This window comes from Hippocampus comes, unplaced genomic scaffold (genome assembly GCF_001891065.2).
Source record: "Hippocampus comes isolate QL1 unplaced genomic scaffold, H_comes_QL1_v1.1 scaffold239, whole genome shotgun sequence".
NCBI classification, from domain to species: domain Eukaryota; kingdom Metazoa; phylum Chordata; class Actinopteri; order Syngnathiformes; family Syngnathidae; genus Hippocampus; species Hippocampus comes.
Window position 1 is genome coordinate 1 of NW_017804884.1, and position 19,703 is coordinate 19,703.

The 19,703-nt window shown below is 43.6% G+C and overlaps 1 protein-coding gene across 2 annotated transcripts in view; it reads right to left on the reverse strand.

Annotated features, from left to right (window-relative positions):
- Positions 1-140: 140 nt before the first annotated feature.
- The window catches only part of LOC109523461 (breast carcinoma-amplified sequence 3 homolog), a 37,513-nt gene continuing 17,950 nt past the window's right edge, over positions 141-19,703 (reverse strand). For both annotated transcript variants that reach the window (XM_019882637.1, XM_019882645.1), the window contains exons 5-6: positions 18,466-18,572; positions 141-312 (exon numbers count right to left, since the gene is read on the reverse strand). In XM_019882637.1, coding sequence (XP_019738196.1) covers positions 163-312; positions 18,466-18,572 — 257 coding nt within the window. In that variant the 3' untranslated portion in view covers positions 141-162. The remainder of the gene's footprint in view (positions 313-18,465; positions 18,573-19,703) is intronic.

Below are 19,703 nucleotides of genomic sequence, written 5' to 3' on the forward strand. Positions count from 1 at the left end.
GGAGGAAACTGGAGTACCTGGAGAAAACGCACGCAAGCATGGGGAGAACATGCTAACTCCACACAGAAAGTCCGGAGCCGGAATTGAACCCTAGAATTCTGCACTGTGATGAGGACATGCTAACTAGTCGACCACCGCGGTGCCTATTATTTATTAATTTGTTTATTTTAAATGTGCTTCAAAGTCAGATGGGTCATTCTTCAGAAAAAGATTATAAGAAAGATACTCACTGATATGTGGAGCTGGTAAAATGCGAGCAGTTTTCACTGGGCCATGACGCACTGAGAACAGCTCTTGGGCCTCCCCTGCCATCTGAAAGACAACATCAGTGTTAACACCAAACAAGTGTGTGTCTTTATATGTTGGGATGCATTTATTTTCATGATGAGAACTATTTTTGCTCTGGCTCTCGGCGAAGGCGGACACTTTTTGCCCTGCTCACCCCATTTACTTCTAGCTCAGTGCCATTGGCGATAGATAACATTTTACAGACTGGGATGAAAGGTACAGCTTTTCTCGAGGGCCGCTCATTCAAAATTATCTATGTATGTAAGTAACACAAAAATATATATATATATATATATATATATATATATAATTGGTACCTGAGGGTTTGACAAGCCAAGACATTTGGTTCTCATTTGTGTGTGATTCTGGGATATAAGGTCAAAGGTCAAAATGTGTATGTCTGGTGGTATTGTAGCACATTGTTATTAGTGCAGAAAGCCCCACTTCTGTCAATTTTAATGCATTAAACTACAAAAGAAGCAATATTTTCACTTTATCACTGCTCTAATCCGTTTATGTTCGCTCTTTTAAAGTCGAGCAGTGGTGGATTAACACTGGACAAGCAGGTTATATGAGCACTAATCGGAGGAAAAATTGGATGTTTTCAGCAGGGTATGATACCTATGATGCAAATGGATATGTGACAAGGAATAATAGAATTTTCAGGATTCAAATGAAATGAGAAGGCCTGAGGTTAATGCTCTAGGTTATTGTGCAGGTCCCAGCTGCTCATACTGCATAGTGCAGAATGAAGGTAACCATTGTCACCTACTTGACCACATTACATCACAGCTTGGAGTCCGCAATATTACAAATTGCTTTTCAGTGTTGTTTTCCTACAGTTATTCATTATGTTAATTTGCTGGTTGAATACTTCTGCGAAATCTCTGTGTTTTCTTGACTTGAAGGGCAGAGACCAACGGTTGAAATATTTTTTCTTGAGACCTCTAACATGCTTTTATAATGTATAACCGTCATTGCAAAGAAATTAGATTGTTGGTAGACAGCAGTTTAATCACTAACTACAAATGAGAACATGTCGTCTGTGGGTTAAATCTTGCGCCCTCTCATCTTCAGGTATTTACAGCACTGTGACGTCTCAGACCCCTGAAAAGTTAGTGGCTACTGTGGCATATGGTTGTGTGCTCTTCGTGTTCAGTTGCTCTCCATGTGCTTTAGCATTTAAACAATGGTTCAATCATTGTGCAGCTGGTTGCCCGAATAGTAAAGGGAGTGACATAAGTTTTTTTAGCTTTCCAAAGGATAAAGAAATAGGTGACCAGTGGATTAGAAAGTCAATTGTCAGGGAGGACAGCGTGGTCAACTGTGGTCGCCAAGCAAGTACTCCAAACTCTGTGCTGATCACTCTTCAGTAATCATTTATCAGAAAGCATCTGATACCCAAGTGTATTTTGACCCGGGTTGAAACCAGCTCCTGTGCCAACAATTTTGCCTTTTGCAAATGCGACTTCCAGTGGCAGCAGGAAGAGCCCTGGTTTTCGTGGTGCATTTGAGAAGCGCTGCAGGCAAGACGTGAGACATTATTTGCATGCACCTACGACACAAAGATTAGGAATTGAGCCGTTGAAACAACATATGTACTTATTCTGCCTATATGGCAAGCTGCCCGATACGACAAAGCTTTTCTGTAGGGTGTGATATAAACAACCCTATGAAACGTTTAGTGCTATTGTTTTTCCTGTGCATATGAGACACATCTACATTTTTTATGCATAGAAAATACAGCTCAAGATCATCCCCGCGTTGTAATATTTCATGTACAGCTGGCACATTATAAATGCATCAGGCTCCTCAGTGGCATTGTCAAAGTCATCACTTTCACTGACTGGCTCCAATGTCCTGATCGATTCAAATATATAGGGTTTGATAACGCTCGCTTGTGTCGGCTCCTGTGTGTACAAATCCTCTTCCTCGAATTCCAAAACATTGCTCGCCGTTGAATGTACAGTGTTGTGTAGCACATGGAAATTGCACAGTATCTCTAAGGTGTAACGTCCTGGTCGGCAACTAAAATGTCACTTCCGGTAACCCTAGTGGTGGCGAGAGTAACTGCCTCCATGATGCCTCAAGCTTCCAGTAGGTTCGGTTGAGTAATGAGTAATTAAAATCAATTTTTCAATCAAACTGTGGTTGGCAACTTGCAGGAAGTAAAGTGTATATATTAAAAAAACATTTTACCAATGAGAATATGAATTTTAACAGACTTTTTGGAATCTGACCTTTAATGATACAAACAGAAGAGAAAAAACTATTTTAGAGCTTCTCAGTAACAAGTGTTTGTTTTGTGAGACTTTTTGGTGTTGCGCCAGGAAAAAATATACACAAAATAGCAAACAGTAACCCCATTCTGGAGACTATCTACCATCATATACGTTGACATTACCAGCCTCGCTGCGATTCAGTTTATTACTTGAACTTTCAAGAGAGGTGGCCGATGGGGATGGGTACCAAAGGTGATTCATTCATTCATTCATTCATTCATTCATTTGTACCGCTTTGGGTTGGTGCTACAGCGTACGGATTCACATGAAATCAAACGACAAGCATGTTTTGGTGAATCCTTGTAAATTGGGTTTTTTTTTTTGTTTGCAACGGCCTTCACCCTGGGCGGGTTGAACCGGCTTCTTCCTTGGCACGCACGACATCCCTGATCATGGCGGCCCAAGCGCGGCGATCCTGTGCCAGGTCAACCGACAGCCTCAGCCAGTCCTGGTTCCACCGTCTCAGACCCACCACCTGGGGGCCGGAAAGGTACGCGAGGTCTTCTTTCATCGTGGTGGCCCAGGTCTTAACTTGTCCACCACGCCGCTTGCGCCAGGCTGGCAAAGGAGCAGGAAGGAGAACATCCCTGATCAACTTGCCCTCCTGGTGGCGTGCCGCATGCCCGAACCAGCGGAGTCGGCGTTGCAGAAGTAATGCTGGTAAGGGACGAAGGTGCAGGCAGCGGCGGAGGTCAGCAGTGGGGACCTGGTCCGATCGGCGGCGGCGGAGAATACGGCGGAGGCAATCGTTGTCGAAGACTTCTAGCTTGCGCTGGTCAGCCACTCTCATAGGCCAGGTCTCACAGCCATAAAGCAGGACGGTCCGCACGATCGCCTGGTAGACACGCCCCTTTGTCACCGCCGAGATCTCGCGCCGACCCCACAGATGGCGTTGTAGGCGCACGAAGGCGGATCTGGCGGCCCCGATGCGATGAGCGACTTGTGCTTCTCCTTGCCCCGATGGAACCACAGAGGAGCCGAGATATATGAAGGAATCAACGTTTTCCAGGGTCACGCCCTCCAGTGACAGCGACAGTTGGTCAGCTGGGTTGGTGAGGGAGGACATTATCTTGGTCTTAGAGGCATTGATGCGCATTCCAACGGTCAGAGCCGTTCGATGGATTTTCATCAGCACGTTTTCAACTTCCTCGAACGTGTTTCCGAGTAGAGTGATATCATCTGCGTACGCCAGGTCCGATACTGCGACATCTCGGCCGACTCTCACACCCTCAAAGCCATGGAGAGCAGTGTTGAGAATGTGATCGATGGCATAGTGGAACAAGGTTGGTGAGAGAGCGCAGCCTTGTCGGACACCCGACCGCACCTCGAAGGTTTCTGATTCACTGCCGTAGGCCCGCATTCGGACTCGTGTTGACCGGTAGTACCCCTGGATGAGCCGAAGCAGTTTCACAGGGATCCCATCAGCCGGCATAATCATCCACAAAGCATCCCGGTCAACTGAATCGAATGCCGCGGCAAAGTCGATGAAGCACACGACTGTCGGTTGTTGGTAGGCCCATCGTTGCTCCAGGGTGCGACGCAGGCTAAAGATCTGGTCTACTCATCCCCTCCCGGGGCGAAAGCCACCCTGAGTTGGGCGAGTCCGGCGGCAACAGGCCATCTGGAAACGTTTCAGCAGAAGGACGACAAATGCTTTTGCAGCCACATCGAGAAGGCTAATGCCTCTGTAGTTGGCGCAAAGTTTCTTGTCTCCCTTCTTGGAAAGAGGTAGTAACACTGCTTCGCTCCAGTCATCCGGGATGGTCTCTGACGTCCACACGGCGTTGTAGACGCGATGAAGCCACGCTGCGAAGACGTCAATGTCGCTTTTGTATACTTCTGCCGGGATGCCGTCTTCACCTGGGGCTTTATTATTCCTGAGCTGACGCAGGACGCCTCAAATTTCGTCGACCGTAGGCGGGTCCGAGCTGCAGTCGTACTCCTCATCAGTTGCAGGAAGCACAGGTGCTAACACTGGTGGTGGGTGATTGAGTAGGGCTTCCAAGTGTTCGCGCCAACGTTGCAGTTGTTGCTCTAGGGAGGTTATCACAGAACCGTTCTCTGCGAAAATCGTTTCGCTGACTCCAGTGGATTTCCTGCTCGCCTTCTTTTCCAACTGATAAAGCTTGCAGGTATCTCCCACAGCCGCGGCCCTCTCAGTTTCTTCGGCAAAGTCGCACCAATAGCCATTTCGATCTGCCTGAATCGCCCGAGTGGTAAGTCGCCGTAGTTCGTGGAAGTTGGCTGCTCCCGTTACTCGCGCAAGCCTGGATCGTTCTGCAAGGGCCAGAGTGTTTTCAGTGATCCAGTCGCGGTTCTGGCGTTTGGTGGAGCTGAGGTGTGAACGCGCAGCTGCGGCGATGGTAGATTTGAGTTCCCGCCACTCCTGCTCCGGCTCATTGGAAGCCGGTTGTAGTTGAGCGAAGCGGTTTTGGACCTCCACTTGAAAATTCTTCCCCGCATCCAGCTTCAGTGTCGCGACATCAACCCGCGTGCTGCGTTTTGTAGGGCGATTAACTTTAAGTCGGATACGAAGGGTAGCACGTACAAGCACGTGGTCAGAGCCGCACTTGCCTCCCGTGTCTGCTCCATGGTACGCCCGCGCATCGAGGACTGAACTCGCCCAACGTGAACGAGCCAGAATGTAGTCAATCTGGTTCGTCGTCCGTCCATCGTTCGAGTACCAGGTGACTAGCTGATGTTGGGGGTGTTGGAAGTGTGTATTCATCACGACTAGGCGATTTGAGGCGGCGAAGTTAACAAGCCGTTCGCCGTTGTCGCAGCGTCTTCCCAGAGCAAAACGCCCCAACACTCGTCGCACGGTCTCAGTCGCCGGTCCGGTGCGCGCATTCCAGTCTCCTGCGACCACCAGGATGTCATTGGAGGGGATGCCATCGACAGTCGTTTGGAGCTTATGGTAGAACTGCTCCTTGTCCACATCAGCAGCGTTCAATGTGGGCGCGTATACCGCCACGACAGAGATGTTGGCAAAGGCACCCCTCAAGCACACCCTGGCAAGGCGGGGGGAGATGGGTTCCCACCCCAACAGTGCAGCCTGCGCCTCGGGAGCAAGGGCGATTGCAACGCCGTGCAGGCCGCTGTTGTCCGTCACTGCACTATGGTAGAGGTTGTAAACGACATCGACACCCGGGACCTTCAGCCCTCGCTGCCCGGCATCAGGGAGGCGTACTTCAGAAAGGCATGCCACACTCATGCCATAGTTGTGAAGTGACCTCATGGTGAGGGCTTGGGTCCCTTTGCCGCGGAGAGTCCGGACGTTCCAGCAAGCCATTTTGAGGCGCTCACGGCGTCGGAGGAGGTGATGGTGGAGGGGGTTGTTGTGGTTGTGGTTGTGGTGCCCGGCTTGCACATTTATCACTTGCCCTGCCGAGCTGAGGGCAGGCGCGTCGGTTCCCGCGGACGCCGTAGCTCGAGTCGTAATTACAGTCTGTCGTGAAGTCATGAAGAAGTTTCGTGGGAATTTTATTGAAAAGCCGGGTCCCCAGCCCTGCTTCTACCAGAGCCTTCTGTTGGCCGGGTAAATTACCCGTTCACCCCCCCACCACGATGAGGTCGAAGGTTGGGATTTAAGGTAAATTGTGACTGCGTGGGAGTGGAGGGCTTGATTTTTCATGGTGCAGAGGAAGCACGCCGGTGTCATGACAACATGTACGAGGCAGGAGCCGATAGTGACGATTTAAAAAGTCAAGGTTTCATCCATCCATCCATTTTCCGAACCGCTTTATCCGCACAAGGGGTAATTACGAGGTATGCTGGAGCCTATCCCAGCTGCTTCCAGGCAGTAGGCGGGGGACACCCTGAACCGGTTGCCAGCCAATTGCAAGGCACAATGAGACAACCAATCATCCACACACTCACAATTTCGAGTGTCCAGTCATCCTACCATTAATGTTTTTGGAATGTGGGTGGAAACCAGAGTACCCGGAGAAAACCCAAGCAGGCACGGGGAGAACATGGATCGAACCCACGTCACCTGTAATTACCTCTTCTTTTCTGAGAGGACTTGAAGCAGCCCACACTATGCGTGCAGTGTTTAGTAAATGGGCGACTTCTTTCAATTTAATTGCTTCCAATTAACTTTTTTCTCCTTCTGTTTTTTCTTATCACACTGTCAGAAACTAATATCGGCCCAAAAGGTTTCAAATTCCAGCTTTCATTTCATGGTATTTAAATCTATTGTGTTAAAGAATTCAGGACAGAACATATTTTGTTTGAAGCCACACACTTTTCAAGTAGGCCGAAATATTGGAATGGATATTATTAATTAAACTTAAAATTAATTTAATATTTGGTAGCACAAACCTTTTTGCAATAACTGCATCAAGCCTGCTTTTCCAGGCCTTTACTGCAGCCTCTTTCAGTTCTTGTTTGTTTCTGGGGGTTCCTTTCTTCAGTATCCTCTTCAGGACGCAAAATGCATGCACTATTGGGTTCAGGTCTGGTAATTGACTTGGCCAGTCTATGGCTAGGTTCACCCTGCAGCTCTTAAGGCTCAATTCTGATTTTTGGGCGAAATAGGATTTATTTGTTTATTTATTTTTGTGGAAGCGTCCACAATACATATTAAATGCGACCTCAATCTGTCTGGTGTGTGAACCAAATGCGTCCCCAAAGTGACCTGCATGCGCAGAAGAAGAGACGATGTCACTTACAATGTAGTGTAAATGTGTTCCAGCGTGTATGGGGGATCCTTTTTTTATCAATTCATATCACCAGAGGAGGGACTAGATAGAAATACAAAATTTGGGGGGAATGAGGTGCGGCTTTTCAATTTCATTTCATGGACACATTGCAAAAGATGACATCACGCCATTGCCTCTCATAATACATGAACCGTCTCATTCAGCGGTCATCAACCGGTACCGGTCCATGGGTGATTTGGTACTGGGCCGCTCAGAAAGAATAAATAACTTCCATTACTTCCGTTTTATTCATTTCGGAATCTGAAAGATGTGTTATTTTGAAATATTCCCGGATCTTCTGTTTCATTCATCGACTCTTGACGCAGGTCAATGCACGCCTCTCGGTCACGTGATATGTTACTGCTAAAAATGAAAGGCAGGAGCTAGCAAAATTAGTAAAAAACAAACGTCTTTGGGAAGGGGAAAAGGCCCAGCCAGGAGACAGAAGAGGAGCCTATGACTTTCAAGAGAAAGAAGGCTACATTTAATAGACAGTATCAGGAGTCCGACTTAAAATACGGATTTATCGTAACAGGAGATTCCCACGCAACAAGCCCACTCTGCATAATATGCAGCGATGGTGAGTCATATTTTTCTGCACTTTGTATTTGCGGTGTATTTATTTTGAAGGCACGTTTAAACATTACCATAGCGACCGGAGAGTGTTGCGGCCAGATAGGACGTTCCTCATGTCATGATAAGTGTTTATTCTTGTTTTGAAAACACCACAGTGTTGATGCAGGTCATATCATGTTATTTTGTTGTATTTATCTGTCACACCTTGAAGGCCGGTCCCGGAAAATATTGTCAGACATAAAACCGTCAAAAAAGGTTGGGGACCGCTGGTTTAAGTAACTGAATTACTATCACTACCAGTGTCGACTTTATGCTTTATGTTTCAAGTGGGACTGAATTAAATTCAAATATAAAGTTACTACTGTTTCTCAGAACAACTTTGCATCTCCCACACTTCCTTGAAGGGGTTCACAACTTCCCTCTGGCCACACTCAGTTCATTCAACTCAAGTGATTCAACTTCATCCTCTCCTCTGTCAATTCAGGTCTGCCCCAGATATTTGTCCTGGTGCCACTTTTCATCATCACCGACCCCCTCCACCTCGCTGTTTGTGAAAAGCTGAAATTGTCTCTCACTATCAAAAGGGAGTCTCGCAGACAAAGCTCACCCAAGACTACGAATTGCCAAAGTCAACAATTTCAACAATCATTCGTAAGACAACAAAATCATTGCAGAGTTTGAGGCCAACAGATTGAAAGATGATCGTAAACGGCTTTGGGGCACGGCACATCTTGAACTGAGGAAGGCACTTTTCATTTGTTAACTGAATGTTTTCAGAGATGGAAGAAGGAACGCTAGAGTTGTGTGTTTCATGTCTTATAAAATATTTTTTTTTCTTCATACTGTGAACAGCTATTTGTAATTGACATGTTTATCGTATATTACATCTTCATGTTTTTACATCTATAAATGTTCATACTGTATTGTACATTAAAGTTGGCGGCCATTTTATTGTAAATGGTCACAACGAACTACTGTTATCATGTACACATTCATTATGTCCCCTGAGGTAAGTTTGGCATTTTTCGGGAGCATGTGCGGGGAAGTTATGAAGGATTTCCTCCTTTGTGGCAAAAGAATTATCCGTCCGTCCATTCATCCATTTTCTGATCCACTTATCCTTACGAGGGTCACTGCGGGGCATGCTGGAGCCTATCCCAGCTATTTTCGGGCAATAGGCGGGGTACACCCTAAACTGGTTGCCAGCCAATCGCAGGGCACACATAGACAAACAACCATCCGTGCTCACACTCACACCTAGGGACAATTTGAAGTGTTCAATCAGCCTGCCATGCATGTGTGGGAGGAAACAGGAGTACCCGGAGAAAACCCACGGAGGCATGGGGAGAACATGCAAACTCCACATAGGGATGCCGGAGCCAGAATCGAACCCTACACCTCTGCACTGGGAGGCCGACTTGCTAACCAGTCAACCATCGGGCCGCCCTGCAAAAGAATTATTCAACATATTTTGATGCACCGCCCCCATCTTATGATTTCCCCCCATTGTTATCCCAGGTCTTAAAATGGTAAAACCAAAGTCTGAAGTCAATCGGATGAAACTTCTAGGACAAGGGCACAAAAGGGTGACTCCTGTAAATGTGCAAAAATCTGACAAAATTAGACATTCCAAAAAATGATAGCTCGTTTCATGTACATATTAGAATATAGCTACTGTGGACCTTTTGTACATCTTGCTACACGTGCCCTACAATTGTTATAGCCTGAGAAATGCACTGGGATTGGATTTTTCTTTTCTTTTTTTTTTTTTTAAACAGTCATTTTTGGTGTATGACGGCTTCAACATACCTACATTTTGCTCAGGAACAATAAGTGTGAAAAGTTTGGTGCATGGATTTAGGTCTCCTAAAATTCAATTAATCAGCAGAATAATAACAATAAGTAGTCTCTGCTTGGGCCCTAATACAAATCATTTTTACAAAAACTATAGGGACCTCACAGCAGCTGCTGTGTGGGCCCTAATAACATCATAATTCCTACAAAAGTAATAGGGACCTCGCAGTGTTCGCTGCTTTGGCCCTAAAAATGACTACCGTATTTTCCGCACTAAAAGGCGCACTGGATTATGAGGCACACCTTCAATGAATGGCTATTTTGTAAATTTTTTTCATACAATGAACGCATCGCATTATCAGGCGCAATCTACAATGCCTCCACTAGATGGTGCTACGCTCCTTCCATTCAATTCGAGAGGCGTTTATGACCGCCTCTGAAAAACGTAAATTAACTATGACTGTACTTAAATGAAACTATGAAAATTGAAAATAATGCATCAAAACTGAAAATCAAGCGAGGAAATCACAAAATCAATTCTATATTCCCCCTACAGAATTTATTTTGTGATTTCCTCGCTTGATTTTCTTCGTAGTTTCATTGAAGTAATCGTTAGTTTACGTTTTTCGGAGGCGGTCTTGAACGCCTCTCGAGTCAAACTCAAGAAGAGAAGGCACGGAGACGGACAAAGACGTACCTGCATTTGTTGAGACTGTTTTAAAAAAAAACACCACCACAGCTCTTCCTTTTTTCGGAGCCGCAGCAAAAACTTATTGAATGAAGCAGCGACACAGTTCACTAAACCAACAGCAAGTTATAAAATTTTAAGCATGTCTCCAGCAAGGAGCCATCTTGGGGCGACATATTACCGTAATGACCATACACAAGACGCACTGGAATTGAAGGCACTCAGTGAGCTTTTAAGAAAATGGAAGACTTTTTGGTGCGCCCTATAGTGTGGAAAAAACTGTATGACCTATACAGACAATTTCTAGCCACCAGTGTGCTTCTCATCATCTTGTGGCTGTTGACAGTTCTCCAGTGTGAACCGAGGGTAATCTACTATCACCTCTGTCAGCAGTCATACAACAAGTCAAATTCCTCATCTCTGAGTGCACTAAAGTGTGAACAAGTGGATGTCCGTACTCTGCTGGGCCATTAAATAAGGTGTTAGCTCAGCAACTTTGATAAATATTTCACAAACCGCCTACAGTCACAGACCATGGCACCATTAGACCAACCTAAAAGTGGGTAATTTTCACTGCAATTCTAAGGACCTTGACCCAGATCATGTATTCACTAGGGTGTGTAAAGTGTGGCAAGCAGAGTAGGAGCCTTCTACTGTACCATAACATTAAAGGAAATCAAAATTAAAAAAAAAAAAAAATGCTGCATTATACTACTGAAGAAAACTGAGTTATGCATGTGTTCACTGAAAAAAGAGACAGAAAGTGTCTATGTATGTGTATGTGTGTGTATTTTGGTTTTTGTTTAATTCACCAAAATTATGTACGTGAACTTTGCCTTTACTGAACATCTCTACATTAAAGATGACATGCCATTGGCAAGTGTGGAATTTGAAATGATTCGAATTGAGTGGAATCAAGTCTTCCCTCACAGGTGATACATTCCAAGATCTTTCCCTGCAATAGATGAATTTCCACAAAGTAGAGGTTAACTTTTAGATTGTTATTTTATTTTATTATTTTATTTTAATTTGTGTGTGTGTGTGTGTGTGTGTGTGTGTGTGTGTGTGTGTGTGTGTGTGTGTGTGTGTGTGTCTCACAGAGGTTTGATTCCAGCTCCGGCCTCCAGTGTGGAGTTTGCTTGTTCTCCCCGTGCCTTCGTGGGTTTTCTCCAGGCACTCCGGTTTTTCTTCCACATTCCAAAAACATGCATGGCACGCTAGTTGAACACTCAAAATAGGTGTGAGTGTAAGCATGGGTGGTTGTTCACCTCCATGTGCCCTGCGATTGGCTGGCAACCGGTTCAGGGTGTCCCCCGCCTACTACCCAGAGACACCTGGCTAGGCTCCAGCACGCCCCGCGGGCCTTCTGAGGATAAAGTGGTTCAGAAAATGGATGGATGGATGGATTTTGGGTGGGATTTGAGCGTCTATCACGCCATTACGAACCCCCCCACACCCACAAACACACGGTTCCCACCAGTCTGAATACTTGTTACACTTAATAAATGTAACTTTTCAAATGCAAAATGAAGAGTAAAGATTGAGCTGCAGGCTGTGAGAGGAGGATACTCTGCAACCCTGGCAACAGACGAGTACGATGGAACAGAATCAGAATCAGATTTATTGGCCAAGTATGCAAGAAACACACCCCGTTCAGAGGAACATCAACAAGACAGTAATAACCAACATGGGGGCGGAACAAGAAGCCAGGAAGGTCACTGTTGCCTGATAACGCCGTTAAAGTTTTTTAATTTAATGCTAAAATTGGCTAAACTGGGATCCCGAGGAGCACTTGAGCCAAATGGTACAATCCTGGTGGATTTAATGCACCTTTTAACCCTTGTTGTTGTACGAGGCGAAAGTTTGTGGCCATGACTCCTGCGACTGTTGGTGCTTCGTCATTGTGTTTTTCTTCATCTTCGTTATTGTCCTCGTTGCACAATAACATCAACAAGGACTTAAAGGGCGTATTAATCCACCAGGGTTGTCTTTGGCTAAAATGTGATGCCGGACTCTAGTTAAGGTCAGCAATTTTGAGACAAACTTCGCTCCACTCAACGTTTCTGAATGCAGGTGTTTACAATCCAGTTTAACCGGATCGACTCTGACGAATTAAACGGCACATTCTGAGTTTCCAAACATAACATTCAGTGATACAGAATGCACCAACAACAGTCCCGGTGTACCACCTGTACTGCAAAGGGGGACACGGTGCTACAGTGTATCAGCTTGTACAGATGGAAACAGTTCAAGCATGAGTTGCTCATTGGTTGAGAACATAAGCACGCTCTACCTCTCCAAACACACACACTCGCACAGGAGTGCACAAGCACCAGAGTAAACTACCGAATGCGACCTTAATGTTAATTTCTTGACTTGTCCGACTTAGAGGGAAAAAAAAAACAGTTAAGTAGCGAGGTACAACTGCAATAAATTAAGTTTTTGTCACAAATGAAAATCGGCAAAAGATCAATTGGCTATACCCAAAGCGGGAAGCAGCAAAGGAACACTGTACCTTGATATACAGTACATATGTTTAAACAGGGCGGCACGTGGTGGACTGGTGAGCATGTCCACCTCACAGCGCGGAGGTGCATGGTTCGATCCTGGCTCCGGCCTTCCTGTGTGGAGTCTGCATGTTCTCCCCGGGCCTGCGTGCGTTTTCTCTGGGTAGTCCGGTTTCCTCCCACATTCCAAAAACATGCATGGCAGGTTGATTGGGCACTCTAAATCGTCCCGAGGTGTGATTGTGAGCGTGAATGGTTTTTAATCTGTGCGTACCCTGCGATTGACTGGCAACCGTTTCAGGGTGTGCCCCACCGACTGCCCAAAGACAGCTGGGATAGGCTCCAGTGCGCCCCGCCACGACACTTGTGAGAATAAAGCGATTCGGAAAACGAATGAATGGATGAATGTTTAAACAGATAAAATAATTGTGTTTGATAAAATATGACCTCTATAAAAGGCAAAAAATGAACCTAAATTTTAAAGGAAATTAAAAATGGCCGACTTCCTTTTGAATAGGACTCCAGAGAGATTTTCTTCAGGTTTTGGACTGTTACTTGTGCCTCCAACTTTTGGTAGATCTGGATGAAATGTTCAAACTAAGCCATTCTTTTCTTAACCGCAAAATAGGGCTGGGTGGTAATTCAATATCAATATATATCATGATTGACACATGTTCGATATCAAGAGGAAATGTTTTGGATAAATGTTCAATTAAAAAAAAGACCCCACAGACCCAGTGTTGTCGAAGAAGCAGATAAACCACTGAGAATGAAGCAGAGAGTCCCTATTAATTCATTTAACAACATTCCACTCTTTAAATTGGCACTCATTGTTAAAATGTGACAGTCGATTATATGATCATTTTCATTTTTATATCTTTAATACCTCTGAAGTTTCAATGTGCAAAATGCGAACAATGCATATCAACATATTTCATACACTAGTCTACATATGAGGTGAATTATAATTCTTCAACATTCATGATAAAGAACTGTCAACAATATTGTCCTAATTATTACTGGAGCATAATTTGATTATATTACTAAGCAAAAATGATATGCAACATCTTAATCTTCTGTTTTTTATCTTGTTTAGATCAGATTTAAAATTTATTTAATGCCTCCTGAAAACTACTGTTTTTTTTTTGGTTCCATGTTTTTTTTTTCTTTCCAGCTTTGTATTGCTTTTTCAGCAGCTTATAGTGCCATCTCCTGGGAGAAAATTGAAACTGCAGGATTTTTTTTTTTAAAGCATTGGACATGTAAACATGTGGAGTGTAGAGGATTAAAGTGTGATTGTGTCAATTATATTGGAACAATGCAATAAAGTTGGGATGTACATAATGTGTCTTTGACCACAGTCCAGAAAATCTTAAATACTCGGTCAGTCTTTCTCTCACTGAGTGTGAAGCCTTGGTTCCTTTGGTCTCAGTTTCAGTTAAGTTGAACTTTGGAACCACCCTCCCAGAGAACAAATGTTTATGTGCATCATCAATTCAATGTTAATATTATGGAGGCTAAAAATTAATAACTAAACATCTGCCATTGCGAGTCTCACAGCACTCCTACTCAGTGACATTGATGGAAAGTGCACACACTATTCATTCAATCAATCAAGAAGATTAAAAAATAAAAAAAAAATACATGATCATTGGAGTTTGTCAAATGGAGACGATTATAGTGACATTCCCCATTTGGCATTCGCACGGATGTGATGTTGAAAGTAACGTCAACAATAGGACCTGACCAATCTGGGTCTTTTTTAGACCGATACCAATGCCAATTTTTCACCGAAAAAAAAATCTGATCAGCTGATGAATTAAAAAAAAAAGCTATACAATGTACAAAATACGTGTGTCGCCCCCGCAATGCATTTCATTGGGCATCAATCAGGGATGAGAGTGGCTAGTGATGAAAAAAGTGGAAAGGGGCGTGGCCGGGACGGGGCGTGGCTGGGACGGGAGCGGGGCCACTTACAAAAGTGGCACTAAACATGCTGAAGATGAAGTGTATTCAATTTACACACTATTTGAAACTTTAAGAGAAAAAAATCCCAAGATTGTTCACTATTCTTTCAAGTGAAAATTTGTGCAATTTGCTTTTGCATTCCTGGTGAGCACCAACATGTAACTTCAAACTTGCTGCTTAAAATCAAAAACTAAAAAAGTAAACACATTCCCTGCCATATTTAAGATTTGTATATTACTTGTATTCATAAAGTGTTGTGTAAATGTGATAAAAAGGTGTTGATTCTTACCTCATACAGTGATAGTGAAGTCCCACACTGTTTACTATATATGGGCTATGAATGTATTTTATTTTATAAAGTGGATGTCTATTTACAGTATATACAACAATATACAGTTTCATGAGGTAGAATACTTTATTTTCTCTTCATTTTAAGCTTTTGAGCAAGCGCTAAAAGCTTATTGGTCCTCTCCGTCTTTTTCCACTCTCTTTTTAGCCAACTCCTCTTGTTTTTACACATGCTCCAGGCTGTCGAAAAGCGCTTGAGATCGAGTAGTTACTTTTCAGTAGAAATGTCTGCTTTCCATCCTCTCGATCCGTATAGAATGACATCGTCACACACTGTACACAGAGCTTTACCGGCGACATCGAGCTTTTTCACGAAATCCAACACAAGCACAATGGTTCCTCTTTACTGTTTCCTACTGGGGACACCGTCAGCTTTCTATCCAACCAGTCCCATTGAAACGTGTTTTTCAGATCCGCATCTATCTGACGCAATTTAACTTCGTCGCGAGTCTCGATAACATTCGACATTCGCGAGAAAGGGGTTTAGGAAGGCGAACACGGATTGGTTGTGATTTGCATTTGCCGATATAGCGACCGATCACAACAAGTAAGACATTGGTTTTAGCCCATATAGAAACGCTTTGCGATAAAAAACGGGATTCAAAATGGATGCTTGCAAATGTTAACTTGTAAACATTACGAGCCCCGAATCTGCCGAAGACAAGTCCGGACACCCCCTGCCCCCCCAGAATTTTTTTATGGATTTGGAACAATATAAAATAGGTCCATTTTGACTGGAAAAAAGCGGAATTCCGCCAAAAAGTGGAAAAATCTCATCCCTGATCAATTATATGCAGATTTTCACGATTGACAGTCTGGCCTGGTCCATATTTACAGCTACTAGCGGGGATGAACTGTAAATAACCATCCATTTTCCAAACGGCTTAACCTCACTCGGGTCGCTGGTGTGCTGGAGCCTATCCCAGATGTCATTGGGCGGTAGGCAGGGTACACCCTGAACTGGTCACCAGCGACTCGCAGGACACAAATACAAACCCAATTCCAAAGAAGATGGATATTGTGTTAAACAATGATTTGCAAATCTCGTTCACCCTATATTTAATGAAATAGAGTACAAAGATGACACATTTAAGGTTCAAATTGATCAAATATTGGTTTTAGCAAATAATCATAAACATGGAATTTTATGGCTGCAACACGTTCCAAAAATGATGGGACAGGACGATGCAAACACTGTGTTACATACCTTTCACTTTGAACGACATTCAATAAACAATTGGAAACTGAGGACATGTAATATTGAAGTTTTGTAGGAGTAAATCTTTCCCCTTCTTGCTTGATGTTACGTTTCTGTTGTCCTATTTTATGCTTCATAATACGCCAGACATTTTCAATTGGAGACAGGTATGAACTGCAGGGAGGCCAGTCTAGCACCCGCACTCTTTTACGATGAAGCCCATGCAGAAATTGGTTTGGCACGAACCCCATGTGGTGATATCCATACATATTGATGTTGGTTTTTGATGCAGGGCCGCCTGAGGGATCGAAGGTCACGGGCATTCAATGTTGGTTTCCGGCCTTGCCGCTTACACGCAGTGATTTCTCCAGATTCTCTGAACCTTTTTGATGACATTATGGACCGTAGTTGATGAAGTCCCTAAATTCCTTGCAACTGTTCGTTGAGGGACATTGTCCTTAAACGGTTCGACTATTTTCTCAGGCAGTTGGTGACAAATTGGTGAACCTCGCCCCATCTTTGCTTGTGAATGACTGAGGGGTTCTGCGAAGCTCCTTTTATACCCAATCATGACACCCACCTATTCCTAGTGAGCCTGTTTACCTGTGAAATGTCTCAAACAGATGTTTGATGAGCTTTCGTTTTTGCCGTCTGTCCCAGCTTTATTGGAACATGTTGCAGTCAGAAAATTCTTACTTCATGAATATTTGCTTCACAGTTTCTCAGTTTTCTCAGTTTGAACATTAAATATTGGTTTTGTAGTGTATTCAATTAGATAAGTTAAACATAATTTGCAAAACATTGTATTCTGTTTTTAATTATGTTTGACACACATCCGCCTCACAGTGCTGAGGTCATGGGAAGGCCCTGGCCTTCCTGTGTGAAGTTTGCATGTTCTCCCCATGCCTGCGTGGGTTTTCTCCGAATGCTCTGATTTCCTCCCACATTCCAAAAACATGCATTGTCATTTGATATAGCTTTCTAAATTGTCCCTCGGTGTGATTGTGAGCATGAATGTTTTGTCTATGTGTGCCTTGCGATCGGTTGACAACCAGTTCAGGGTGTACCCCGCCTCCTGCACAAAGACGGCTGGGATAGGCTAGTCTGTGCGCGACCTTTGTGAGGATAAACGGATCTGATAATAAATCAGGGGTGTCAAACTCATTTTTGTAGTGGGGCCACATTGTAGGTTCCCCTTGGAGGGCCGTTATGAATTATGGGAAAATAGATAAATGTTTAATCCCCTCCACATATTACATACACAGCGCACAACAAATTGATGAATAACTAGTTTTAAAATCAGAAGTCAAGAATAATGACTGTTATTGTTTTTGGATTACTGGTATTGGATTACATATGGCAATTTGACAATTTGGTTCAGAGTTTAGCAAGCATCATGGAACTTCACATGCTTGATTTACTTTCGCAGGCCACATAAAATGATGTGGAGGGCCAAATCTGGCCCCCAGGCCTTGACTTTGACACTTAAGAGATGGATGGATGGATGGATGGACGGACGGACGGACACTCAATTTAATAACGTGTAGACCTGCGGCTATTAGTCCAAATCGGCTAATCTATGTACAAATTAGTTTTTATGGCTAAAATTAGATGTTGTGGCTTTTAATCTGGTGTAGTTTGTCATCCGGAAATTACTGTTGTGACAAACCATGTCAAATCCTTGCACAATTTCATTGCTCACCTAAGCATTGCTTATAAAATTTCAGATTCACATTATGTTGAAAGACAGGTCCACAGAATAACCACAAAAACAAATTTCATTATATACAGGGTACCCCCCCCCCAAAAAAAAAAAACAATAATAATTTTAGAAGTTCGTATTGGCAGACATGAGCAAGTAGCAGCAGTGACCTTGAGCAAGTAAATACTCAGCCAATTTAGTAACCATGAACCAGTGGAATGGACAACAGCTTGTGTTAATGTTTTATCAAAACAAGATAGTGATCTAGAGATGCATTCTACATTTAATTGTGAGACTGGCTGAGAAAGCTTGGTGAACAGTTTTTATCCACACATTGGACATAAAGCATCACCTCACAAAGCAGATGGGATTTGAGTTTCCTCGTTGAATCAAATACAGCGCGTTACTCACAGATACACTCCAAATCTGCATCCCATTGGCATAACCAATCATTAGACAGAGAGGAGGATCAGTCGAGCCACTGTGCATCTCCATAAACTCCAGGTTGCGAGCAGAGTCTGCATCAACAGAATATTTCAAGTCAAGTTTAAATCCAGAAGCTGCATCATTTAGAATACAGTTGAGTTCACATGATCATCAATAATTAACACAATTGTCCTGTAACACGAACTTATTGAAGTAGCCGATCATGCACACTAAAAACAGTTGGGTCAAATATACTGTAACATGAATTGGTTTATTTTGAACCCAGCTGCTGGATTATGATCGCACCAAACACACAGTAGTTAATTTGACCCAGCAGGTTGGGTTGGTCGATCTTAACCTAACAGGTGAGTTTGATATTTTACCAAATACTAAACCCAAATGTTAAGTTGCAACAGGTTGTTGTTGTTCAAGCACTATTTTCTCAGATAGATCTGAAATGTTCCACATGATGCCCAAATATGCAGAAAAGCAAGTGTGTTTAAATGTACAGTGGTACCTCTACTTACGAAATTAATTGGTTCTGGAAGAAATTTCTTAACTAGAAAAGGTTGTAAGTAGAGACACGTTTTCCATGTAAATGCCCTAATCCGTTCCAAGCCCCGCCCACCCCAAAATCCAGGCAAAAATGTTTGCTAAAGCATAAAAATGCATCAAAATATGTAACAAATACATGTTACAATTAAATTATTGCACAATATATGTGAGTTGTGCAAAGTGTAAAAAAACAAAGAATAAAGAATAAAAATGATGGTCATTTAACTTAACTATGTCCTCTTTGTTTTTTGCCCTCAACTCAACTCAACTGTATTTATAGAGCACTTTCAAACAGCCATCTCTGCATACAAAGTGCTGTACATGGAGCAATTCAACATATACAACAAACAGTAAAGCAAATCGGTAATAAAGATGGTAGAAAGCACCGAACAGCAAAACCAAGAGCAAATCTAAGTCATGCTGAGTCAAATGCCAAAGAATACAAGTGAGTTTTGAGGCAGGTTTTGAAGATGGGCAGCGAGGAGGCTTGGCGAATGTTCAGTGGGAGGTCATTCCAGAGAGAGGGACCAGCAACAGAAAAGGCTCGATCCCCTCTGAGCCTCCGTTTAGTTCTTGGTACTTCTAATGTCTGGTCCGCAGACCTGAGGCGCCGGGCAGGTGTGTAGGGCGGATGAGCTCAGAGAGGTAAGGTGGCGCGAGGTCATTTA